Source organism: Chrysemys picta, unplaced genomic scaffold, assembly GCF_011386835.1.
Source record: "Chrysemys picta bellii isolate R12L10 unplaced genomic scaffold, ASM1138683v2 scaf141, whole genome shotgun sequence".
NCBI classification, from domain to species: Eukaryota; Metazoa; Chordata; order Testudines; family Emydidae; genus Chrysemys; species Chrysemys picta.
This window is the reverse complement of record NW_027052848.1, coordinates 47,319-74,833: the sequence shown is the minus strand read 5'-3', so window position 1 is coordinate 74,833 and position 27,515 is coordinate 47,319. Positions and strand designations below refer to the sequence as shown.

General features: G+C 49.7%; 1 protein-coding gene across 1 annotated transcript; it reads left to right on the top strand.

Annotated features, from left to right (window-relative positions):
* The first annotated feature begins 5,369 nt into the window (after window positions 1-5,369).
* Window positions 5,370-27,224, top strand: LOC135978140 (butyrophilin subfamily 1 member A1-like). Its single transcript, XM_065579191.1, has 8 exons — window positions 5,370-5,615; window positions 8,226-8,573; window positions 9,237-9,553; window positions 11,409-11,493; window positions 12,631-12,663; window positions 22,278-22,298; window positions 22,406-22,432; window positions 23,386-27,224. Exons 1-8 carry the CDS (start codon window positions 5,516-5,518, stop codon window positions 23,886-23,888), a joined length of 1,434 nt encoding a protein of 477 aa, XP_065435263.1. The 5' UTR covers window positions 5,370-5,515; the 3' UTR covers window positions 23,889-27,224.
* The last annotated feature ends 291 nt before the right edge of the window (window positions 27,225-27,515 follow it).

Genomic DNA, 27,515 nt, shown 5'->3' with positions numbered 1-27,515 from the left:
ATGGTGGTAAGGGGTGGCAACCAAGTGATTCACCCCATGAGCTTCCCACAGGCTTTCCATGGTTCCTGCCAGGAAGTTAGTTCCCGAATCTGTAAGGATGTCGGAGGGCCAACCTACCCTGGCAAAAATGTCTGTTAATGCCTGGCACACACTTTTAGCCCTGGTGTTGCTTAAGGGTACTGCTTCCGGCCATCGGGTAGCAAAATCCATGAAAGTCAGTACGTACTGCTTTCCTCTGGGTGTCTTCTTTGGGAAAGGACCCAGAATATCCACAGCTACGCGCTGAAATGGGACCTCAATTATGGGTAGTGGCTGGAGAGGGGCTTTAACCTGGTCTTGGGGTTTTCCCACTCGTTGGCACACCTCACAAGACCGGACATAATTAGCAACGTCCTTGCCCATTCCCTCCCAGTGGAAGGACTTCCCCAACCGGTCTTTGGTTCTGTTCACCCCAGAATGGCCACTGGGATGATCATGGGCTAAGCTCAAGAGCTTTACCCGATACTTAGTGGGAACTACCAACTGCCTTTGAGGATGCCAGTCTTCCTGGTGCCCACCAGAAAGAGTCTCCTTGTATAAAAGTCCTTGTTCTACAGCAAACCGGGATCGGTTAGAAGAGCTGAGAGGCGGTGGGGTGCTCCGCGCCGCCGCCCAAGCTTTCTGAAGGCTGTCATCTGCTTCCTGCTTGGCCTGGAACTGTTCCCTTGATGCTGGAGACATCAGTTCCTCCTTGGACTGTGGACTGGGGCTTGGTCCCTCTGGAAGCGATGCAGGTGCTGGGGCTGTTTCCATTGACTGTGAACCGCTGTCCGCTGGAGCACTATGTGGTAACTCAGGCTCTGGCTGAGCCTCTTGGGTAGGGTTATCTGCTGCTTCTGCCAATTCAGGCTCGCTGGTGCCCTCTGGCGTTGGAGTTGTAGACGGGTTTGCAAGCGCTGGACTCAGGGCTGGCAATGGTTCTGGTGCTGGTTGCGTTGCCAGTTCCGGTTCTGGGACTGGCTTTGGCTGGGTCTCTGGGATTGGATCCACTACGGCTGTTGCAGTCGTTGGCAGGGGATCCAGTTCCACCACCTTTGTCTGGGTCTCCGGTAACACAGACGGGGCCCTGGTGGACGGCTCAGGAACAGGGATGGGGGTGAAAGCTTGCTTAGCCTGGCTGCGGGTGACTATTCCCACCCTCTTGGCTACCTTCACATGGTTGGCCAAGTCTTCTCCCAGCAGCATGGGAATGGGATAATTGTCATAGACTGCAAAAGTCCACATTCCTGACCAGCCCTTGTACTGGACATGCAACGTGGCTGTAGGCAAGGTTACAGATTGTGACACGAAGGGTTGAATTGTCACTGTAGCCTCTGGGTTGATGAGTTTGGGGTCCACTAGGGATTGGTGGATAGTTGACACTTGAGCCCCAGTGTCCCTCCAAGCGGTAACCTTCTTTCCGCCCACTCTCAAGGTTTCCCTTCGCTCCGAGGGTATGAGAGAGGCATCTGGGTTTGGGGATCTTTGGTGTGATTGGGGTGTAATGAACTGTAATCGGTTGGGGTTCTTGGGGCAGTGAGCCTTTATATGTCCCAGTTCATTACATTTAAAACATCGCCCTGCTAAGGTATCACTGGGACGATGTTGGTTGGTGGATACTGCTGTGGTGGGGTGAGAAGGCGTTTGGTGTTTCCCTTGGGATGTGGGTGGGGCCTTGGGTTGTCCCCGGTGGTAAGGTTTTGTTTCGGCTTGCCCCTTCTGATATTCGCTCCAACTGCTACTAGTTTTTTTCTTTTCTGCCACCTCCACCCATTGGGCTCCAATCTCCCCCGCCTCAGTTACAGTTTTGGGCTTCCTATCTAGGATGTACCTTTCTATTTCCTCAGGAACACCCTCTAAAAACTGCTCCATTTTTACTAGGGAAAGTAGATCTTCCAGAGATTGAACATTTGCTCCTGATACCCAGGCATCACAATTTTTGTCAATGTGGTAGGCATGACGGGTAAATGACACATCGGGTTTCCACTTTAGGGCTCTGAACCGCCGACGGGCATGCTCGGGTGTTAGCCCCATTCTGAGTCTGGTCTTGTTTTTAAAAAGTTCATAACTGTTCATGTGTTCCTTAGGCATTTCAGCCGCCACCTCTGCTAAGGGTCCACTGAGCTGCGGCCTCAGCTCTACCATGTACTGGTCTGCAGTGATGCTGTATCCAAGGCAGGCCCTTTCAAAATTTTCTAAGAAGGCCTCAGTATCATCGCCTGCCTTGTAGATGGGGAATTTTCTGGGATGGGAAGTGGTACCTGGAGGGGGGTTGTTAGCATTGGCTGGTGCATCCTGCTTAGCTTTTGCCACTTCCAGTTCATGCTTCCTTTCTTTTTCTCTCTCCTCCATCTCTTTTTCTTTCAGCTCCATAGTTCTCTTGTGAGCCTCCTCTTTGGCTTTTTCCAGCTCCATCTCTCTTTCATGGGCCTCCTTTTTGGCTTTTTCTTCTCTTTCTTTTAGCTCCATCTCTCTCCTGTGGGCCTCCTCTTTGGCTTTCTCCTCTCTGTCTCTCAGCTCTATCTCTCTCTTGTGGGCCTCCTCTTTGGCTTTTTCTTCTTTGGTAGTCATTTTCCTGTTTTCTTGTGCTGGGTCACCCCCTTTGCAGTTGACAAACTGGGAAGCTCTCAGCTCTGGCTGCTGCAGAGTTAACAGTAACTTTCTAACTAGATACTCCCGAGGATGTAAAAAGAAAAAAAAAACAATTCAGCTTGTAAATACCTTTTACCAGTCATTTGCTAATTGAACCCTTCTCTTAACAAAGGACCTGTAAAAAAAACTTAACACCTCTGCCTTCAGGCAAGGAGAGATAAGATATGCATCTATCTACTTCCAGCTCGGCTTTCCAAGCAGCTAGAAGGAAAAAAAAAATCTCACTGGCTTTTGGGTTTAAAATGATCCCACCGCTGCCACCATGTCAGGACTGAGATCCCCACTTTGAACTTTAGGGTACAAATGTAGGGGCCTGCATAAAAACTTCTAAGCTTAATTACCAGCTTAGCTCTGGTTCGGCTGCCACCATTTTCAATGGATTCCCTCCCTGGGAAACCTTGAAAAACCTTCACCAAATCCCTGGTGAAAACAAATCCAACCCCTTGGATTTAAAACAAGGGGAAATTAACCATTCCCCTCCTTCCTCCCACCAACTCCTGGTGAATCAAGATCCAAAACCCCTTTGGATCTAAAACAAGGAAAAAATCAATCAGGTTCTTAAAAAGAAGGTTTTTAATTAAAGAAAAAGGTAAAAATCATCTCTGTAAAATCAGTATGGAAATCAACCTTACAGGGTAATCAAACTTAAAGAGCTCAGAGGACTCCCCTCTAGTCTCAGGTTCAAAGTACAGCAAACAAAGAGAAACACTCTAGTAAAAGGTACATTTACAAGTTGAGAAAACAAAGGAAAACTAACACGCCTTGCCTGGCTATTTACTTACAAGTTTGAAATAGGAGAGACTTGCTTAGAAAGATGTGGAGAACCTGGATTGATGTCTGGTCCCTCTCAGTCCCCGAGAACGAACACTCTCCCAAACAAAGAACACAAACAAAAGCCTTCCCCCCCCCAAGATTTGAAAGTATCTTGTCCCCTTATTGGTCCTTTAGGTCAGATGCCAGCCAGGTTACCTGAGCTTCTTAACCCTTTACAGGGAAAAGGATTTTGGAGTCTCTGGCCAGGAGGGATTTATAGTACTGTACACAGGACAGCTATTACCCTTCCCTTTATAGTTATGACAGAGCTGATCTTTAATGGCCCAAGCTGGGCGGACTGGTACCAGTACCAGTGAGAATTTGGAAACCAATATGCTTAATGCACAGTAATTTATTTGAGGAAGAATCACACAAGTAGTTAAGGTTACACAGTACACATCTTTCCCAATAAGCTTCTGCTCCTCAAGCATAAACCCTCAGTAACTATGTTAGCTTTACACAGTATCCTGATTAGCAAACAAAGCAGGTATGCCCAGGGTTGGGGCTGCCCAGTGTTTGGGCATAGGGCTGGTGTAGCCAACTCTGCATCACCACCCATAGCAGTGCAGGGTGCATGGGGCATGCCAGGGGCAGACTGGGGTGTGATGGACAATCCTGCACCAGAACAGACTATAGGCTGCTTCAAACCAGCCCCTGGCAGCTCTGGGGTCAGGAAGGTGCCTTGCTTTCTTTCCTTTGGGCCTCTGCCCTGGGCTCAGCACCAGCACAGGGTGAATCGCCCTCTTGTTGCTCAGAGTAAGGGGTGAGTCAAGGGGGGCTCGCCTCTCAACTGTGGGACTGAGATCTCTAAAGGAGCCTGATGGCGTTAGTGCCCAATGCTCATTGCAGTGGACCTGAGCCCCAGCCCCCAAAGCTCCCAGCCAGGAGTATTAGCCATGCAGAAATGCCCCTTTCTGTGTGCACTCTGCCCTTGTCACTGCCTCTCAAAGGCACTCCTTCAACATGAAAGCTACTTGACTGGGGAACAGATCCTGTGGTTCCTGCTCGCCTGCCTGGAGCTAGAGCCCTGCGTGGGACTATCTTTAAAATCCCGCTCCCATCCTGTCCCACAATACCCACTTCCACCCGCTCCTACATTCTTTCTTGCATTTTTATCCTGATTCCACTTGCAAAAACCTCAGATCCTGCAAGAGAGACTGACACAGTTTGGACTCACCACTGTGGCACCTCCTGCTGGCTGTCTTGGGAATTAGCTTGGTTAGCCAGTGCGCCTTTATTTGGTGATGGCTCGCCACCATCACTTCTGCTCCAGGACCCATGTCACCCCCAGGACTGCGGCATCCTCTTCTGGACACAGACCTCTGGCTGCGCCCCTCTCGGTTCTCCCCATTCCAGGGACTGACAATCCACTGTCCGGCCACTTCCTCCTCAGCAGCAAGTGGCGGCAAATGGGGGAGACCCGGGGACTCCCCTTTTGGCAGTCTGGAGTCCCCTTCCCAGATGGGCAGGGATGGAGGCTGGGAGAACAACTCCTCCCCCTATGAGCTGCAGCTGGGTGGCAGCAGGGCCCCCTGCCATAAGGAGTGGCAGAGGGGGCTGCCATGTGTGTGGTTTAAGAAAGACCCCCGCCACCCCCCAAGCCCTCTTTGTAGCTCAGGGCTGCAGTTCCGAACCAGCACGGAGTTCCCTGGGCTGAGGGCACGTGCAGGCCGGGGGTCAGGAGCTTTCAGCCAGTCGTTCTGGGACCTATCTAGAAATCGTTCCTTTAAGAGCGAGTTTATTCCTGTGCCAGTGCTGGAGCTGGCCTGGGTTTGGGCCAGACTGTTAGCAGAACTCAGCACTTTCTGTGCGCCTGGCGCACTGAGCCCGTTGGAAAATCTGGCCTCAGCGGCAGGTGCTGGGCCCCTCTGAAAGGTCTGGCCTGAATGTGGGCTTGTCGCACTCCAGCGCCCAGTGGGGTCAGCATGGTTGCACCAGCTCTGCCCATTTACCACTCTCATGTCCTGGATCGCAGGTCTCGCTCACCGACTCGCTCGCCCAGGGCTTGTGTGGTCGTCTGGACATCAGGGAGATGGAGGATTCCCCGATGTCCCCTGGCTCCGTGAGGTCACTGCCGCTGCTTGCCTTCACCATTTCCCTCCTTTCTCTCCACGTTCAGCGGCTGGACTCAGGTAGGATTCCTGGGGCTTTAGGGCCTAGTCTCTCTCCCACAGGAGCCAGCGGCTGTGCTGGGGAAAGCTAGGCCCCCAGCCTGAGCTCTGTCTGAGGGAACTCGGGGATTATGAGCAGAGCAGCAAAGGTGGCAGCTGGTGGGCAGAGAAGCCAGGGAGCATTGGGCAATAAATGGGTCTTGTGGCCTACAAGAGGCCCCCACAGCAAGTCCCCATTGGGTAGCATGTGGTGGCTGTGCCCAGAAATGTCCCCCTGAGGCTGATTGATTCCTGGTTCAGTGGGACGTGTCCTGCTCCTAGGGGCAGAGGGGATATATAGCTGGGTCCTGCTTGCTGGGACAGTCAGTTCCGTAGAATGGCCCCCAACAACTAGAAACTGTGCCCATATCCTGGCCCTGCCCTTAGCAACTAGAAACCTCTGTCCAGAAACACAGTGGAGAGTTACGGGGGCCAAGGATGAGTCTGAGTGTTCACCACGTGGGGGAGAGCTGGGTAGTGGAGATACGGGGTAACACGTGGTAATAATCCTCCCACCGGCGCCAGTGGGGCCAAGATTTCAGCTCTGGTGCCGAGAAGAAAAGGGCAGACTAGCTTGGGGGGAGCGTGGGGGCTAGGTGGGGAGGGCGGGAAAACAAGGAGTAGCTCCAAGGCACAGCAGGGCTTTGGTCACACTCTTCCAAACTCTGGGAGAATTTACGTAAAGTTACAAAGATGATTTTCAAATGGCAAAAATTAAAAAAGAGGAAACCTGGCGGAATCAGGTTTGATTAGAAGTGGTTTGAAAAGGCCAATTATTGGTGATGGGTGGGGGGGGGAGGGGGAAATTTAAACTGTTCTTCAAAATTTCCTACCAATTCTTTTTAGGTTTTTTTTTCCACCAAAAATTGGGAAGTAAAACAAAAATACTTACTGAGAATGTATTTTTTATTGAAAATATTTCAGTTTTCAAGCAATTTTTTTTATTTATGGTTTTTCAACAAGAAGGGAAATTTTTGACTGAAATTGAAAATTTTCACTTTGTTGAAAAAGCCACATTTGGTCAAAAAATGTTTTGATGAAAAAATTTCAACCAGCAGTGATTCTGCTAAGATGATCAGTTACAGTCCCTCTGAGTGCTTCGCCTGACTCTGAGACCTGGCTGAAAGCAGGGGGAATGTAGAGCACAATAATGACAAACACTTTATATGATATAGGAAGCCAGAAAAAAATGACAAGAAAAGAGGAGTTGATTTCTAGGAGAAGGAGCATTTTAAAATGTTTCCCTAAGAGTGTAGTAAAGGTCTCAGTAAGAAGATCACCTACGAGATGTAATTAGCCCTTAAGGAGATATTGTGCCAAATCTAAAAATGAAATTCTGCCTCTCGGGAGGTGCAGCCCAGGAGAGAGCCTGGCTTTTAGCCACCTTTGCATCTCCTGGATCCTGGGCTGTTCCAGGGATTGCAACAGCCCCCAGTGTCCATTAGAGCACCCCTAGGGTTGCTCTAGCTTGCAGCAACCTCCACAGCTGCTCTGCAGCCCTGCTATTGGCAGAACGCCAAGTGCTCCAGCCACACCATGTGACACACTTTGGTGCTCTGAGGATACGGTCAAGTATGCCAGCCCTGAGCCACTCCTGCAGAGGGGGAATTGCCCAACCCCCTTTACTCTGCCAGAGGCCAGAATCCATCTGTCTATGACGGGCCAAGGCCACTCCGAGTCAGTGGCAGAGCTGGGAACAGGATGCAGGTGTTCGTGGCTTCTAGTCCCACGCTCAGTCCCCAGCCTCTCAGGGCTCACAGCATCACATTCCTTCCATTGATATGACTGTCACTATGTCTGTGCTCTGCCCTGCCTTTGAAAAGTCTCTTGGGAGTGACCCCTTCAGCATGCCAGGCCCTCAAGGGGTCACATTTTCCAAGAGGATAGGCCACCTGGCCTCAGTGCCTCTGAGACCGGCCTCTGGGCTCTAGCTCTCCTGTTTCTCATGGTGAGCTCTGCCCAGTGACTACAGAATAGGGTTTATTACTCAACTGGGAGACAGTGTTGGGAAATCCTTAGGTTAGCACAGAGGGGCAGAGGTTAAAACAAGGCTCATAGAGACTGAAGCCAGGGCTCTGCCAAGCCAAGCTGGTGTGGATCCATCTGGGCTCTCTCTCTCTCTGTCCCTTGGTCTCTGAGTCCTGAATGAAAGGCCCTGTGTGTCTGTGAACACTGTTCTTAACACAGGCTCCCTGACACCCCTCATCCCTTGTTCTCCTGCTGCCAAACCATGCTGAGTTCATATAGCCAACCTGCATTGGCTCCCCAGCCATTACGTGATGATGTCCCAGTCCCGGCTCTTCCTTTTTCTCTTCCAGGCTGGTCCTGCATTCACAGGTGCAGGTTGTATTCAGTTCATTTTAATTATTCTGGTCTGGAACCAGGAGGCAACATATTTCAGACACCCCATGCCTTCCATCTGCCTGGAGAGGCAATGGAACCATTGTGCATTCAGGGGACAACAATGCAGAGGCTGACAGGGAGACACACATTGCTGATAAAAATATTACAGTAAATTCCCATTTCCATCGCCATGATGTATTCCTAGTTCCGCTTTGGCTACAGCTTCTTTTCTCCTGGTTCCTTCTACAGTGAGTTTCAAGGTGATTGGACCCGATCGCCCCATCAGGGCCCTTGTGGGAGAAGATGCTCTGTTACCCTGTCACCTCTCCCCCAGCATGAGCGCCGAGAGCATGGAGGTGCGCTGGTTCCGATCCACGTTGTCTGCAGTTGTCCATCTCTATCGGGATGGGAGAGATCAGGCTGGCCAGCAGACCGCACCGTATCGAAGCAGGACGAAGCTACTGAAGGACGGTATTGCGAATGGGACTGTCTCCTTGAGGATACACAACATCACCCCCTCTGATGAAGGGACTTACGGCTGCCTCTTCCAATCACCCACCTTTTACGAAGAAGCTGCGTTGGAACTGGAGGTGGCTGGTCAGTAGCACGGGCTGTTGTTTGCCCTTCCCAGCACCAGTGAGCACTGGTCAATGGTGTGTCTCACCCCCACCCCCACAGTTCCGGTGTGCTCAGACTAGTCACCTCTCACAGGAAAGGCACCGGAGCGCTAGGGAACGAGGCCTGCTGTTAATGGGATTGATGCACCTGCCTGCCAACTCCTCATACCCACTGGAGTAAGCAGCTCCATGTCCAGCTTCTCCACCCCTCAGCTGCTGGGGCATCTGTCTGAGCAAGGATCAGGCCCCACCTGTTTCCCCTGAACTCCAGGGGACATGCCCCAGATGCGGCTGCTCATCCCAGGGAGTGTGACCCCTTCTCCCACAATTTCCTTGGGCACTGAGAGAGTTTGTGGAAATCTCCCTGAGGCCTCTGCTTCCGGGAGCTGATGGAAAAACTCTAGGTAGCGCCGTGTCTATGAACTGTGGGATGGATACCGTGAGGTCCGTGCGGCCACAGGGAGTGACGGGCGCTTTGTGTGAGATGTGGTAGATCTGTATGTGTAACCTCATGGTGAGGGAGGACACTGCTACATCGCTGGGACTCCCACTGCCACAGGCCCACACTCCAGTCTGCACCAGAGCAGTTCTCTGGTGGGCCCAGGGTATAGCAATGACACAGGTTCACTCCATTCCCCTCCAGGCCTGGGCTCCACCCCTCACCTTTCTGTCGATGGATATCAGGATGGAGGGATCCACGTGGTGTGTGAATCGGCCGGATGGTATCCGAAGCCCCAAGTGCTGTGGAGAGACCTCAGCGGGCAGCGACTAGCACCAGTGATGGAGAAAATATCCCAGCAGGCTGACCGGCTGTTTGATACTCACACTGCTGCTGTTATAAGAGACGCTTCGAACCAGAACCTGTCCTGCTCTGTCCTCAACCCCCGTCTCGGCCAAGAGAGAACAGCAACGATGCACATAGCAGGTCCAGGGCCAGCCTTTGGGAAAATGGCACCCTGGGTGACCTTGTATTTTGGCACTCTGGCCCCTATGGATGCAGTGACCCCCTATTGCCCCAACCCCTGTGGCTGCCCTCCCATTGCCCCTGGCCTTCACAGGCTCTCCCGGCTCCCCACAGCCCCAGGGTCCCACTGCCTCTTCCCAGTGCTTAATTTGTATTGAACGAGGTTCTGGGGCTCAGAATGTAGCCCTGGCTGGCCAGCCAGAGAGCAGCGGGTGCTGGCTGGGGTGCCCAGTTCTGACGGCAGTGCCCCCGACAGCAGCAGCGCAGTAATAAGGGAGGCATGGCAGAGGGTGTGTTGCTGCCCTTACTTCGGTTTCTGCATGCTCCAAGACTAGAGTAAGGGAAGGAGGGAACCAGGCAGACGGGGGGAGATGGACCCATCTTGTGCTAGTGCCGAGTAGCTGAGAGGTGGTGCTCACTGATCAAACTGAGTGGGATTTCACACTTCTAATCTGAGACGTGTGTGTGTGTGTGTGTGTGTGTGAAACTATTTGTAAAATACACAATAACAATACTAATGAAAAACCCCATCTCCCCAACCCCTCCTGCTCCCCCTTCTCCCCATCTCCCTGTGCCCCTTCTCCCCTAAACCCTTCTGAACCCTTCTCTTCTAATCCCTGCCCTTTCCCCCTTTCCCCAACCTCTGAACCCCATCCTGTGTCCCTAACCCCTGCAGCCCTTCTGCCCAACTCCCTACTGCACCCCTTCTTCCCTATCCCCCTGTACTCCCCTCCTGCACCCCAACCCCTGCACTGTGCCGCCTTCTCCCCTAACTCTCTTGCGCCCCTTGTCCCCAACCACCTTCTGCACCCCTTCTCTTCTCCTATTCCACATTCCCTGCTAAACCTTTCTGAACCCCCTCTGCAGCTAAGCCCTGCACTCCCATCCTGCACCCCAACCCCTGCACTGTACCCCCTTCACCCCTAACCTCAGCAACACACCTGTGCTCCAACCCCTGCACCCCCTTCTCCCCAGCCCCCTTTTGCATCCCTTCTTTCTTAGCCCCTGCACTCCCTTCATGCACGCAGGTGGGGAAAGTGACCTGGATGCAAGGGGCAGCTGGCATTGCTGCTCGCTCCCCTCTCCAACTCCTCGCTCGCATTGCTCCTCGTGCCCCCTGGGGGGCTGTGAGGGGGGAGCGAGGAGTAATGTCAGGGCTCCCTGCATCCAAGTCACCTTCCTCCCCTGGGCTGGGTATGGGGAGAGCAGAGAGCAGCAGCTCCTGATGCCCCACAGCACAGCCCAGATGGGGAAAGTGACCTGGATGCAGGGGGCCCTGGCACTGTTCCTTGCTCTGCCCCCTCCCACACAGCCCCCTAGGGGGCACGGAAGAATGTAGGGGGCACAAGCAGTATCTGTGCATCGCGGCTCCACCACCTTCCTCTGCCAGGAGGAAGCAGGAGAAATCTGGTGCCCCTCACACGGTGCCTCTGGGAGTTTGCTGTGCTCTCGTGCTGGCTGGCAGCGAGCTCCTCTGACAGTGCCCTGGGCAGTCTCCCAGGCGGCCCACCCCTAAGGCCAGACGTGAGCAGGTCCAAGCCCAGCACGGCCAGCGTGCTCGGCCCCAGCAGAACAGAAGCTCTCACAGCAGACGGCCTATCTGCAGTGTAGCCAGGGCCTAGCCAAGTTCAGTGACCAGGCCAAAGCTTGGGCTCCCGTCAGCCTCATGGGAGGAGCCACTTCTCATCTCTCAAAAGCCTGACCAAAGATGCCTGTGAGATCCTCCCAGACCACTGCAGGATGCTGCAGGCTCCCCTCACTCCTGCTGCTGCCACATCCACTCTGTCTGGGTTCAAATCAATGCAACTTTGCCTTGCAGATGTGTTCCTCCCAAGGACCTCTCCCTGCCAGCTGGCTCTCTCGGTGACCCTGGCTGGTGTGGTTTTTCTCAGCCTCTTGGCCAGTTACTGCTTCTGGAAGCAGCACAGAGCGAAAGGTAGGGTGGCCGAGGGGAAGGGATGCTGTGGAACCGGAGCGAGGGTCTCCTGAATTCAGAGAAGGTTGTCGGGGGGCTTCTGTCCTGTGCCAGGAAGAGAGATTTGGGGGACATCAGTGAGAGGGCCGGCGGGAGAGGGAGTGAGCAATGGCAGAGAGGAGCTGAACTCACCCTGGGGTGGGGATCCTGGATGAGCCATGACTCTGGGTGTGACCTGAGAAGCGCCAGATGTAGAGTCACTCCTTTGGGTCTCACTGTAGAATAGAATGAACCTGACCCTAGGTGCTCAGTGAGTGTCGGGATCACTCCGTCTGAAGCAGGAACGAGACCCGGAAAACTGGGCATGGATCTGTATAGTCACTTGTATCACACTCGCACCTGTGAGCACCCCACACACCTATGGGGAGACAGTCCTGGCCCCAATGAGTTTATAATCTAATTAGGGCAGGCACATGAAGAGCAGGGGGAAACTGAGGCACAAAGCAGGGACATGACTTGCCCAAGGATACTCTGCAAGTCAGTGGCAGAGCTGGGAATAGAGCCCAAGTCTCCCGAGACCCAGCTCCGCAGCTCATCCATTGCCCAAGCTACCTGCTAATGTCCGTGTATCGAACAGGCCTGCTTGCAGGCAACGAGCAGGAGCTATTCATCAAGGTCCCTCCCACATCCAGCAAGACTTATGGGGCTCCCTGGGGGTTGGTGAGGCTAGTTAGAGCCAAAGGGCACTGACAGCATGTAGGGCTATGGGGGATGGCACCGTCCACCCCCTTAATCTTAGTCCTTGTCTACATCCAAACACGGTGTCGCTGTGACCCCACCAGGATATGGAAAGAAAGCAGCACAGGTTGCTGGTGTGGATGCAGTTATAGCGGGATGAAGGCGCTTACCCCAGTAGAGCTACTGCCATTGGGGAGGGGGAGACGCTATAATGGTATGAGGCACCTTTGTCCCAGTGTAATTGCATCCACACTAGGGGGTTGTACCACTATAACTATTTGGGTAAAACATCACCCCCCCCAACCGCCATAGCTACAAATGCTATCCGTGCACCGGGCCTTAGGAATTACAGCCCAGTGACATTCATGAACAGGAGTGAGATCCCTGTAAACGTGACACTGCAATCTTCTCCCCCTCTAGACACTCAGCAAGCTGAACTGAAGAAAGAGATACGTGAGTGTCTATTGTTACTACTATCGTTATTATTAATAACAAATTAAAAAACAGGCTTGTGGATGTGACCCACTGGTGAGTGTGTTACAGGCCCCCCTGTGAGCCAATTCGCAGAGCCAGGCTCTCTGGCTGGGGCTGTAACAGCTCCTGTCCTCTGTGGAACGGGACAGGGGGAACCTGTGACCCATGCACCAGTCGATTATGTACTTTCTCTGTCCCAATCAATACGAACACTGGATAAGCCCCCATGAATGTGATAACTGCCCTTCTGGCCAACACCCGGGGGACTGAAGTGGGAACTTCCGTGTCTGAGTTCCTGCTGATGAGTGTTACGCCCCCAGCACATACCCAGAGAAGTTAGCTGCACGCTTCCAGCAAGTGCATGTGTGCTTGTCACGTAACATGACATAATTGCATGGAATCCAGAACCCCGACATGGTTGTAGTAATTTACATGGAACAAACAGTTAAAGACGACGACAACACAACATGTCACTGTCCAATATTAAACAGAGTTAGACACCTTGGGGGTTTGTATCCAGAGACCTCAGCCTGCTTTGTACCATGGCAAACACACCATTACAAATCTTTTAACCTCTCATTAAAAATACAGAAAAGAAGGAAAAACAGGTAAAGCATTTGAAATGTAAAGTCTTGCACAAGACTTTTGTTTTAATGACATCCCCTGTTCCCTTTGCCTTCAGTGAAAGAGTTTAGAAGGAACCTGCCCCTCCCCAGACCCCGACCATGGCTGAGAGTCTCTTAGACGGTGTTAAAGATGGGAATAAGTCTCCTTTTTGGAGAAAGGAGAAGACGTTAGTAGAGAAGTAGAAGTTTGAACTGGGCAATGACCCATGGCTTGGCTAGGCTATGCCTACCATGAGGAGAGGCAGAGGCAAACCAGCACCATGGAGTTAATCTTATATTTTAAACTTAATGAAGAAAACCCCCCAAAATTTGGCAGGAACAATACTATACTAGAAAGTGTGGAGTGATGATAGACTAGACAGTAACATCAAATACTCACTTAGGAAAATATTAAACTGTAAATCATCATTCACAATAAAAGAAGTTTTTGATTAATATGGGGTGTGACCCCGGGAGGGAGTCAGTTCCTTCTCTCCCTGGCTGCAGAGTTGTCACCCCAGTTGTCCCACCTTTGCCTCTGTCCAGCGTGTGATGCTCCTTTCTTTTGATGCTGGCACCTCTTCCCAACAGGGAGAAAGAAGAGTAGCAAAGAGAGAAAATGCAGCTTCTGTTCTGGTGCTGACTCTCGCTGGCAGCCTCACTGCGGAGAAATGCAACCCAGCCCATAGTTTGATCAGCCACTCTGGAAAAATCACACCAGCGTTGGGCTGTTTGGGGCATAGCTTTTATCTGCCTCTCTGGTCGCAGGATCACAGCAGTGCTGCAAAATACGTTTTTTTTAGCCAGCTAAGCCAGATTCTTCTTATAAAGAAAAAGGAGAGCAACAGGGAAGAGAAGGAAAAAGACACATTGGCTGGGGCAGACATCACATTGCCGGTGGTATTCAGGAGTCAGCCAGAGCTGGCGGAAGTGGCATTGCCTTCTGGGTCCCTCTCTCTGGCCTGGTCTGGTCAGGGCATCTCTCAGGATTAGGCTGAAGAAGACCTGGGGTTCCAGGGGAGGGAGGAGTGGCAGCCATGACAGCGAAGCTCACTCCTCCCCCTTCTTTCAGTCAGACGGAATAGCAGTACCCTGCGTCTGTTCAAACGTATTCCCGCCAAAATCTTTTTGAAGAACCCAAAATGGAGTATGGGGTGGAATAGTCCGTCCGCTCATTATTTTGTCCACCAATTAGGCCTAATTTCTGACAAATTTTGTTTCACTGATTTCTGATCCCATATTTCTCTTGTTTACCAGGCATGATCTTAACACAGTCTTTGAGTTATAGCAGGAGGGATTTTTGTTTGGATTAATTCAGTCTCACTCCCCTTTTCCCCTCCACATTCACTGTTATACGTTATTGTGACATTTTGTGAGCTTTCACTCCTGTCTCACAGTTGAGCTCATAATTAGGGTAAATTTGCAGGCCCAATTACTACAACACCAAAAACAGAGAGACACCATATTTGAGGTCAGAAAGGACTTTTCTCCTCTATCAGATTGGCAGAGACCCTGTTTTTTTCTTTTTTGTTTGCTTTCCTCTGCAGCATGGGGCATGGATCCCTTGCAGGTTTAAACTAGTGTAAATGGTGGAGTCTCTGTGACCTGCAATCTTTAAAATCATGATTTGAGGATGTCGGTAACTCAGCCAGCGGTTCTGGGTCTATTACAGGAGTGGGTGGGTGAGGTTCCGTGGCCTGCGTTGTGCAGGAGGTCAGACTAGATGATCATGATGGTCCCTTCTGGCCGTAAAGTCTGTGAGTTGAAGGCAGAGGAGCACAACTCTTCCCCTCCTTGTCTAGGCTGGCTCTTTGCACACCGGCTGCTGGAGATGTGGTAAACAGTGAAGTGACAACGTTTGCAGATTATACAAAATTACTCAAGAGAGTTAAATCCAAAGCTCCCTGCAAAGAGTTACAAAGAGATCTCACAAAATGGGCTGAAATTCACAGATGAAATTCAGTATTGATAAATGCAAAGTAATGACATTGGAAAGTATAATCCTAACTACATACAAAATGGTGGAGTTTGTATTAGCTGTTACCACTCAAGAAAGAGATCTTGGAGTCATTGTGAATAGTTCTCTGAAAACATCCACTTAATGTGCAGATGCACTCAAAAAAGTGAACAATGTTAGGAACAACTAAGAAAGGGATAGGTAATAAGACAGAAAATATTATAATGCCACTATATAAATCACTGGTACGCCCACATCTTGAATACTGCGTGCAGTTCTGGTCATCCCAGCTCAAAAAATATATTAGATTGGAAAAAGTACAGAAAAGGACAACAAAAATGATTAAGGGTATAGAACAGCTTTCATATGAGGAGAGATTAAAAAAACTGGGTCTGTTCAGTTTAGAAAAGAGATGAGTAAGGGGGCATATGATAGAATTCTATAAAAGTGGTTTAGAGACAGTGATTAGGGAAGTGTTATTTACCCTTTCCCAAAACACAAGAACCAGGGGTTACCAGGTAAATGATTAGACAGCAGGTTTAACCCAAACAAAAGGAAGTACTTCTTCGAACAATACAGAGTCAACCTGTGGAACTTGTTGCCATGGGATGTTGTGAAGGCCAAAAATATAACTGGGGTCACAAAAGAGCTAGATCAGTTCCTGGAGGACAGGTCCATCCGTGGCCAAGATGGTCAGGGATTCAACCCCATGCTCTGGGAGTCCCTAAACCTCTGACTGCCAGAAGCTGGGACTGGACGGGGATGGGTCACTGGATACTTGACCTGTTCTGTTCATTCCCACTAAAGCCTCTGGCACTGACCCCTGTTGGAAGACAGGACACTGGACTAGCTGGCCCACTGGTCTGGCTGTTCCTATGTTCTTAAGCCCCAGATCACCCACTGACACTTCCCTACAGAGCCCCCCCAGCCTTCAGCAGGACCAGGAGCCCCTCACACTTAAGACGATAGCTCGTCATCTTAACACAGTCTCCAGTACCCCACAGTCAGCACTGCCTGACGTGAGCCTGTGCGTCATGACAACGGGTTCCAACTGGCTCAGGCCAGATCCTCTGAAAGGTGCAGTTCACCACTGCTAGGGGCTGTAACAACTTGTATTCTCTGTGGATTGACCCACAGGGGACTTTTAACTAACATCGCCAGTGGGTTACACAGCTAGTTGCAAAGAATCAAATCTAGTTCAACACGTCCTTGACTCTGTCAGCAGGAAGGAAGATCTCTGCACCTCTCCTCATTTTCTAATCTCTCCGGCTTGCCCTTTCATGAGGTGAGCAGAATTACATTATTATTATTATTATTATGGGTGATGTTACAATAGAACTGAAGGCCCTGTTGAGCTCGACGGTGCAGAGACACATGGCACAAGGCCTGAAGGGCTAAATAGATAAGACAAAGGGTGGGAGGAAGGAAGTATCATTCTTCTTGGAGTAGTGTCCCTGTGCATGCTCCACTGCAGGTGTATTCGTGTCCCCTACGCCTCAGATCAGAGATTTTAGGAGCCGTGTCCGTTCAGCCCCCACAGACGCTGTCCCTGTCTCGTGCCCTGCAGTAGGGCTATAGAGCGTTGCACGGAGAAACTGCTCTCAGCTCCTTCTCAACCGCCTTGACCTGAGAAGGAGCCTCAGCAGCCTCCGATTTGAGAATACCTCATCTGTATTTTACTTTCTGTTTCGAGTTATTAGTGTTCATTCATTGCGTTTCAGTCAGTTAGTGTTAATACTCCCCTTCTGTTTCCTTTTAAAAAAAAAAGAACAATAAAATAATCCCCCCTCTTTATTTTGTTATAAGACTAGCGAACTCCCTGTCCTTAGTTCTTTCTTGTCTCCTCCCTCTGGGGAAGTGAAACCTGGACAAGGTACGCCTGGCTCTTCCAGATTTAAGTGTTGCTTCTCCTGCCGAGAAGCAATTCCAGGCAGTGATGTACATTCCCACTGCATTCGCTGTCTTGGAGAGTCACACATGCCGTAAAAGTGTACTTTCTGCCTGACATTAAAATCAAGGGCTAGGAATAACCTTGAACTAAAACTATGACTACTAATGATGGAAAGTTCACTCGAATCAGCCTCTGACCCTGGCCCTGGGACCCCCCCCATACAACAGTCTCCAAAGTGGCCGAATCCATCTACTTCCTCGGCTCAACACTCTATGGCAGCTTTGAAGAGGAAACTTTTGGATTCCTCTCAAAAAGCCACAAAAAAGCAGGCTACACGTCATTGGGTAGAGAATCTACCCCAAAGACATGATCCCCAACAAGATCAACCACCTTGGTACTGACTGATCTACAACTGGATACCCACGAGATGACTGGCTCCTCGGGTACTGGTACCACCAGTAAGCCTAAAAACCCAAAGGGCACAGGCTATGGGAGTTCGGTACCATGGGGGGAAAGGGGTGGTAGAGAGAGAAACAGCTCCTCTAGCTCATCTCCGATAGAGTGCTCTAGACCCTCGATACCGAGTACTTCAGCTCTGCAGACGACCAGAACAACACCACTGGCCATTTATCAGAGTGCAAAAGACTCCCACTACTGTTGCCCTTAGGAAAAGGCAATTTCTTACTGCTTCTCTGTCTGGATCTCCTGATCCATGGGAGAAGAACTTTCAGGAACAGGCAGTGAGATTAGACAAAGGGATTACTCCAGTGACTAACATCTCTTCATCCTCTCCTGATGAAGCTGTTATGCCTCCCCCACCAACTTTGGCAAATGACTTCAAACCATTTCAAGACTTCATCAAGAGAGAAGTGGATTCTCTACAAATTCCACTGGAAGAAGTCAAGCTGTTGCAACACAAGCTGCTTGACATCCTACACACTTCATCATCAGCCTGTATTGCACTCACTATTAACGAGACATTGACAGACCCAGCAAAGACTATGTGGCATAGTACATCCCACATGCAAGAGAGCGGATAAAAATATTATGACAGGTTTCAGAGTAGCAGCCGTGTTAGTCTGTATCCGCAAAAAGAACAGGAGTACTTGTGGCACCTTAGAGACTAACACATTTATTAGAGCATAAGCTTTCGTGGACTACAGCCCACTTCTTTGGATGGTATGCATCCGAAGAAGTGGGCTGTAGTCCACGAAAGCTTATGCTCTAATAAATTTGTTAGTCTCTAAGGTGCCACAAGTACTCCTGTTCTTTTTAAAAATATTATGTTCCCTCTAAAGACTCGGATTTTTTATTTCCCACCCATTCCCAAACTCCCTTGTCATCGATGCTGTAAATGAACGTGGCAGACAGCACCGTGCTAAATCAACACCCTGTGACAAGAACTTAAAACAACTTGAAAATCATATTCTTAGGTGACCCTGCAATTTAAGATGACTAATTACCAAGCTCTTATGGCAAAATACAACCATATCAGTTATTCTACATTAAATGCCTTCATTGACCATCTCCCAGCAGTTTCAGGTGATCACTACTGAGGGTCAGGTTCTTGCAAGGACATTGTTGCAGGCCCCTCTCTAAACACTGCTGACACAGCTGCTTGCTTCATCTCAACAGCAGTGGGCATGCAGAGGGCTTCCTGGCTTCACCTTTCTGGCTTTCCAAGGGAAGTCCAGTCTACTGTGGAGGACCTTCCATTGGAAGGATCCAAATCATTTGCAGAGAAAATGGATGAATCCCTCCACATACTAAAAGACTCTAGAGCCATTTTGCATTCACTGAGAATTTATGCACCGGCACAAAAAAGAAGATATAATAAATCACAGATGACACAGAGATCCCGGCCTGATCAATTTTCTCCCCCCCAGAGCATTATGAACCCCAACAGCAAACACAATGACTACAAAAGCGAAGATCAACTGCTCCACAATCATCAACATCACAGCCATCTGCATCTATGCATGAATTTTGATGTGTTATTTGAGGCCCCGAGTTACCACCCCCATTTTAATTTGCTGCAAAAACCCAAACATCACCACTACTTTGGCAGCGGCCTTACTCTTTTTAATCAAAACTGGGATCAAGTGGGTTTTGGAGATCATCTCCACAGGATATTTGATCCATTTTACCGCCCTCACTCCTGCCTACCCCTCCCCCCGACCCTCCTCAGGAACCCTTCTCATGAGTAGCTTTTACATCAGGAAACAAGCTATCTTCTGAACCGAGGTGCTATAGTTCCTACTCAACACAGAGGGAAGGGCTTCAACTCCAAGTACTTCCAGATAAAATAAAATAAATTAAAAAATAAAAATACTGATACTGAAAAACAATAGTGATTGGAGACACGTTCTGGATCTAAGATCACTCGACAGATTTGTAAAGCTACAGCGCTTCAAGAAGGTTACTTTGTCAGCAATAATCCCATCTCTGGACCATGGAAACTGGTTCTCGACCCTTGACCTACAAGATGCTTACTTCCATATCGTGAACCACAGAAGGTTTCTAGTATTCACTCTGAGACAAGACCACTTTCATTGTCTGCACCCAGAGTGTTCTCAAAGGTCCTTTCTATGGTTGTGGTGCTCCTTCGTAAACAAAGAGTGATAATATTCCTGTATCTAGATGATTGCCTGCTCAAGGCATGCTCCTTTGATGATGCTTTGACTCCCCCACAAAAGACTATGGACCTATTCCTCCAACTGGCTCTATAAGTAGACATCCAAAAGACCATATTAACTCCAGTATAACGTCTGGAATTCATAGAGGCCTACCTCGATGGAGCAGAGGCCAAAGCCTTCCTCCCGTTATGCAGGTTCAACACCATAGATAACTTGATCTCTAACGGACAGGCCAACCCTCAGACCTTGGTCAGAAATGGTCTTCAACTACTGGGACGCTTGGTGGCAGGCATCTTCGTAATAAATCACGTGAGACTCCACATGTACTGCCTTCAGTGGTGGTTCAGTACAGGATACATACCAAGCACACACAGCTTAAACAAACTTCTATTGATGCCCTCAACATTCAAAAACTCCCTTGACTTGTGGAAAGAGTCTCACAATGTCTGCTCAGGAGTGCCCTTCACTCAACCACCCCCAATGTTAATAATGACAACAGACGCATACCTATTGGGATGGGGAGCCCAACTGGTCACCCATGCTATTCAAGGCAAATGGTTCCCCTTCGAATCCACATTGCATATGTACTTACTGGAACTCAGAGCAGTCAGGAAAGCTTGTTCACATGTCTTACCACTGATCGGGGCAAGCATATAAAGATTATAGGCAACATTGCATGTATGTTTTACATAAATCACTAGAGAAGAGCAAGCTCACCTTCCCTTTGTACCAAGGCAGTGAAACTCTGGAACTGGTGCACTCACCACCACATAGAATGGCTTTCGTATGAGGAGAGATTAATAAGACTGAGACTTTTCAGCTTGGAAAAGATACGACTAAGGGGGGATATGATAGAGGTCTATAAAATCATGAGTGGGGTGGAGAAAGTAAATAAGGAAGTGTTATTTACTCCTTCTCATAACACAAGAACAAGGGGCCACCAAATGAAATTAACAGGCAGCAGGTTTAAAACAAACACAAAGTATTTTTTCATGCAATACACTGTCAACCTGTGGAACTCCTTGCCAGAGGGTGTTGTGAAGGCCAATATTATAACGGGGTTCAAAAGGGAGCTAGATAGATTCATGGAGGACAGGTCCATCAATGACTATTAGCCAGGACGGGCAGGGATGGTGTCCCTAGCCTCTATTTGCCCGAAGCTGGGATTGGGTGACAGGGGATGGATCACTTGATGATAACCTGTCTGTTCATTCCCTTTGGGTCACCTGCCATTGGCCACTGTCAGAGGACGGGCTACTGGGCTGGATTGACCTTTGGTCTGACCCATTGTGGCTGCACCCCATGTGCCATGCCGCCCCCTGAGGCCCCGCCCCTGCCCCTTCTCCCTGTGCTCATGCCACCTCTTCTCCCCAAACCCCTGACCTCACACCAACCCTTCCCCCAAACCCAGCATTGTCCCTCCTTCCCCGCAAGATCCCACCTGCTGCTCATGCCTCTCCCCCTTCCCGTCACTTGATCTTACAGCTGGCAAAAAGTGGGGGGAGGGCTGACCCCTTGATCCCCCTGTTCCGGCACCCCTGCATCCGCTGCTATATTTTATTCCAGTGTCTGATGCTCAGTACTAGACTCGACTCTGAAAGCCCACCCCTCCATTCAGGGCACTGCTGCAGCGTTGCCGAGAGTGGAGCACCCATAGAGACCCACTGAAAGAAGAAGAAAGGGTTACTCACCTTGTGCCGTAACTGTGGTTCTTTGAGATGTATCCCCCTGTGGGTGCTCCACTACTTGCCCTCCTTCCCCTCTGTTTTGGAGCTCTTACCTATGAGCTCTGTGTAGAGAAGGAACTGGGGGCAGTTTGTCTGCACAGTGCTGTAGTGACCTAATGCATGGGACGGGGAGAGCCTATGTGTGGGCCGAACAGAAACGGCTGCCTAAAATCTCCAATGAGAGGCGCAGGGGTGTGAATACACAGAGAGTGGAGCAACACACGTCTCGAAGCACTGCAGTTACTGTACAAGGTGAGTAACCCTTTCTTATCCCATTTTCCACTCAGGGAACTGAGGCCCAGAGCGATCAGGGCCCCAATTCAGCTAGATACAGGTGTAACTTTAAGTGTGTGAATAATCCCATTATTATAAGTCAGACTCTCGCTGTCAGGCATTTTTTCCAGCCCTCAAATAATTTTCGTGGCTCTTTTCTGCATCCAGCATCCAGAGCCAAGGTTTAGCGCATTAAACCCTCACTTCCACGTTATCAGGGCCTAGCCCCTCACCAAGCTTCTAGGCACACGGGGAGTGTGGACACTACACCACAGGTGAGCCCAGCTAGGGCAGGGCATGGGAACCCAGCAAGGGTCAGATGTCAAGAAGGGGGGTGTGATCCATGGAGAGATCTATGAGGATGGAGCTCAGGCCAGGAGACCTGGGCAGAAAGAAGCCAGCAGAGAGCACAGTGGAGGGGGCAAAGTGGTCCTTTAAAGGCACATTCCCTAACCCAGGAGCTGTTGTAGAACTGACTGCACACCCATGTCTCTCTGTTTGCAGGGAAATCCCTGGCTGAACTTGGTAAGTGCCATGTGTCCCCTTACCCCCCCCCCCCCCCATATGACACTGTCCTATGCCAGCAGTCCGTGCTCCGGGAAGTGCTCACCTCTTGGTGTGTTTGATTTCAGGCTGGAGTAAAGTCAGAAAAAATGCAGGTAAGTGAAGCTTGTATGTTAATGTCAGCCCCCCTCCTCCCTGCACCACTCTGCTGCCCAGCAGATGCACACATGCCAGAAGTCACAGGGAAAGCAGTATGGTCAATGAAAATGCCAGATTCGTCACAATGCTCACACTTAACTATGGAGTCACCAGCGCTCCAGTGTAACTGCGATAACTCAGAGTGCTCCTAAGTCTGGGAACTTACCCGCTGTCAGTTCAGGGGGGTAGGCGCTTACAGGAGTTTGTAATTGTGGGTCAGAGTTGGGGTTTTGCTGGACACGTGTGGTGAATTCTCATGTGTTATGTTGTTGTTAATTGACTTCATGAACTAGAAGGGATCTAGGAAACTGTGTAAATTACCTTAACTGGCTGCGGGTAATTGTCTTAATGCTTTTTGGACTCTGGTGAAATCTCTGTTTTTACGGAGTTGTCAATCAGTAGCCCTTTGGCCAATTCAGTTCAAATTTGGTAGAAAAATTCTACCTCAGACCCAGACCAAATCTACCAAATTTGAGTGTGATATGACTCTGTGGGTGTTAGAATAGAGGCTCCCAGCTCAGGCGTAGATTGGAGACTCAGTTGTGGTCTTAGCTGTGGAGACGTGGTAGCGGCCCCACAGCACAGATTTTGTGGTAGGTGACCACTGAGTTCTTGTAATGGTTTGAAATGACGTCCGTGTGTGTAACACCTGAGCTCTCTCCTCACAGGGGCCTCTGTAGAGGTTACAGACAGGCCCAATGGGAGCTAGAGGCATCTCCAGCTCTTTCAGGGGAGCTATTTGCCTCTAGTGCCTGGGAGGAGAGCTGCAGTGACAGGCAGAGAAGCAGGTTCCCGGGCGATAGAGGCTGGAAATCAGAGAGTGTCCTAGCCAAGACAGAGCTGGGGGGAGGATGGGAAACAGCCCCGATGGGCTGGGCTCTGCCCCTGATGCTCTGCCCCATCTCTGCAGTGAACGTGATTCTGGATCCGGATACGGCTCATCCCAGCCTCGTGGTCTCTGAGAATGGGCGATCTGTGAAATGGAGGGGCCTGCAGCAGGACGTGACTGACAACCCCAAGAGATTTGACAGTGAAACCTGCGTGCTGGGTTTGGAAGGGTTCACCTCGGGGAGACACTCCTGGGAGGTAGACGTCAGGGGTGGGAGGGCCTGGGCTGTGGGGGTGGCCGGAGAGTCTGTCAGGAGGAAGGGCTGGATCAGCTTTGCTCCTGAGGAGAGGATCTGGGCCATGGATCAGTGTGGGAGCCATTACCAGGCTTGCACTTCCCCGGATACCCTCCTGCCCCTGACTTGGAGCCCCGGGAAGATCGGGGTGTATCTGGACTATGAGCAGGGCCTAGTGTCATTTTATCAGCCTGGTACTGAGGCCCCGATCTTCACTTTCACCTCCTCTTTCACTGGGCAGCTCCACCCTTTCTTCTGGGTCTACTCCCCAATCACATTATGTTCCTGAGATATGGCATGGGGGGGGGGCATAGCATCTCTCACTGGTCAGACTTTTTTTGTTCTGTTGTTTTTCTGAAATGGACTAATTTTTCGTTTTTTAAATATTTTCCATTTTTTTATTCTTTTCAAAACTTGGAATTTTCCAAAATTAATATTTTCAGTTTTGAAAATCCTTCGATTTGACTAAGCTGAGGGCTCAAAATTGGCAAAGCAGAAGAAATCCTGAGTGATGTGTTGTGTAAGACGCTACATAGACTAGAACAGAACTCAATACACAATACATCAGAGGACCCCTCCCCCCAAATAAAAGGTTTAGTTGAAAATTTTGTAATAATGCAAAAAAAAAAAAAAATCTCAAGAAAATCCAAATGTTTTCACACACAAAATCTCTTTTTGTAAATTGGCCAAATTTCCTCAAGATATTTTTGAATGAAAACCTTTGTTCAGCTCTGATTAACACCTGTAATTGCATATAATCAATGAATGTTTCCTGGTTCTTAGTCCTGTAATTTATGAACTGACCACCATTGATGAGTGGAAGGAGTAAGAACATGTGTCAAACCCTGTCCTAAAACATCACATTGTCCCAGCTGGATAAAAGGCTCCAAGAAAGCCGATTCCTAACCAGTAACCATGTTCCGTGACATTATTGGTGAAAGAAACGGAGTCAGAGGAATGGCGGGAGCTCGGTTCTCTGGATGAGTGTTGATCATGCGGTTCACAGCATCAGGAAGGCCTTATCCTAAACCCAAAATGACAGGTATGTCCTACACCAGCTAAATTTAGAGTTTTAGGCCAGAAGGGACGATGAGATCATCCAGTCCAGACCTCCTCTATATCACAGGCCACCAACACACCCAGCACCCTCACATCAAACCCAGCACCAAAAATTAAACCAAACTATTGCAGCCCACAGGAGACTAGACTATCACGTGCCACAGCCACGGAGCCTCACCCAGCCTGAGCGGAACAAAGCATGGGGGCAAAAACTAGATCAGTCTCGTAATACTTCCCCAGTCTCATAATACTGCTCTTGAGGGGGTGCTAGCCTCCGCCACCCCCACCCACCCCGGTTCCAGTGTCTCTGGTGTCTAAACAGGATTTCCTTAAATCACAACAGCCACTTCTCCCATCTCCTGCTGCAGGATGAAAGGAAAACAGTGCTTCCTTAGGTTAGCCACAGGATCTGATCATCCCCTGTATTAACTGGATGATTTAATGAGTTGATGACCCAAACCAACATCATTGTTAACCCACCGTCTTATGGAGTCAGTCTCAGTTGTGACGTGGATTTGATCATTGTTTTCACAGGTTCCAAGGCCAGAAGGGACTGTTGTGATCAGCTTGTCTGGACTCCTGGAACACAGGCCAGAGACCTGCCCCACAATAATTCCTGCTCGAACTAGAGCAGATTTTTTTTTTTAAATCATCCGCTCTTGATTTGAAATTTGTCAGTGATGGAAAATCCACCACGACCCTGGGTAAATGGTTCCAATAGTTAATTACCCTCACTATTAAACAAGTTTGAGAGGGGTAGCTGTGTTAGTCTGTTTCAGCAAAAACAACGAGGAGTCCTGTGGCACCTTAAAGACTAACAAATTTATTTGGGCATAAGCTTTCGTGGGCTGGAACCCACTTCGTCAGATGCATGGAGTGGAAACTTCAATGGGGAGATATATATACACATGGAAACACAGAGACAAGGCCTGTCATGTACCCCTTTGAGATGGCAGGTTCCAGGGCTGCTACCAGCAGGTCAGGCTCCAGTACCAGATCTGGCCTGGCTACAGAGCCTCCAGCTCAGAGAGACACCACAGATGTGCCTGCCACAAGATCCTTTAACGCTCTGCCCGGCCAGGCGGAGGTTAGCTTATATAAGGTCTGATGCACATAGCACCACCTAGTGGCTGAACAGTAACATACAGTTTACCATGACACTGCCCTGACACTGGAAAGTTTCACTCAGAGAGCCCAGAGAGGGGCCAGAGGTGCAGGTAACCCTGTATCCGTGACAGGTTCCCTCCCAGGTCAGCCCCTTTACCGTGGCCATGTGCGCTAATACCACCTGGCCACAAGCAGCCACTACCCCCAGGCCTGGTGTAGCCTCTCCTGGGCACCAGCCCAGTGCAGCCACTCCAACGCATCTCCATGTACAGCTGGACAAACTCTGGAGGGTGTGTGTGTGTGTGTGTGTGTGTGTGTGTGTGTGTGAGATATTCCTACCCTTGTATCCCTCCCCACGGTGAATGCTGTGGAAAGGGTCTCGGTAAAGGTTGGACAGCTTTGGTGCAAGTCCTTGTATATTGTCAGTCCATTACTGGTATTATTTGTTTACAGCACAGCAGTGCCAAGAGGCTTTGTCAGGATCAGGGCCCTGTGGCGCTAGGATCTCTTCAGAGAAAGAGCACAGACTGGTCCCTACCCATGGAGCGCTCAGTCTGACCAGACAGGTGTATCACGAAGTGGGAATGTTCTGTATTATTTACATGACCCCTAAATGTTGCATTGATACCAGTGGGAGACACAGGACTGCTTGCTCTCAGGGCAGGCTAAGAGACATGGGTGTGACGGTGTCCCTAATGAAACTTTATGGGGAGATGCTTATAAATGTATATATGATGTAACTGGAATATGTTTTGTGCTACATGTGCCATGTAACATATCTCTGTAAAAGTTATGATCTACTGAATCTATTCCTCCTGTTTGTATGCAAATATCATTGTTGTAGTTGAAGTTATGAATATTGGTTTTATGTTTGCTGGGTTTATACATAGCCTTGGTAAGAGCATGGGATCATGTCTGGAGAAAAGAATGTGCAAGTTAAGTGCAAGAACTTAACAGACAATAGGAGGTGCAGAGCCCAATCCACATCGGAGCTTGGCCAGGAATGCGAATGGCTGGACTGGTTAGGGTCCATGGACATGTGACTTGCCCATGTGATCCCAAAACTCCAGGGTAACATGATGCTACACAGGGAATGGGAAGGAGTAACCATCCAGGGGAGAAAGTCTATTTAAATCCTTGGAAGACCCCTCCGTTTTGTCTTCAGTTGGCTAAAGAGAGAGGCTCTCCACCCCCCAAGGACATACCTGAGAGAGACTGAACAAAGGACAAAGACAATAGGGGGTGTGAGCGATTGCTGGACCCAGGCTAGGAGTTCTACAGCCTGTAAAAGAAAGACTGGCACTACTGAGGTTTTTATATCTGTGTTGAGTTTGATTAGACATAGACGTGCGTGTTTTATTTTATTTTGCTTAGTAATTCACTTTGTTCTGTCTGTAACTACTTAGAATCACTTAAATCCTACTTTCGGTACTTATTAAAATCACTTTTTACTTATTAAGTTACCTCGAGTACGTGTTAGTACCTGGGGGGGGGGAGAAGGGGGGCAAACAGCTGTGCATCTCTCTCTATCAGTGTTATAGAGGGCGAACTATTTCTGAGTTTACCCTGTATAAGCTTTACACAGGGTTTAATGGATTTATTCAGGGTTTGAACCCCACTGGGAGTTGGGCACCTGGGTGTCAAAGGCAAGAGCACTTCCTGAGCTGCCTCCAGGAGGCCTACGGCTGTTAGTGGACGTGGCTCAGACCAGGGTCTGAGTTTGCAGCCGATCAGCGGGTCTGACTCAAAG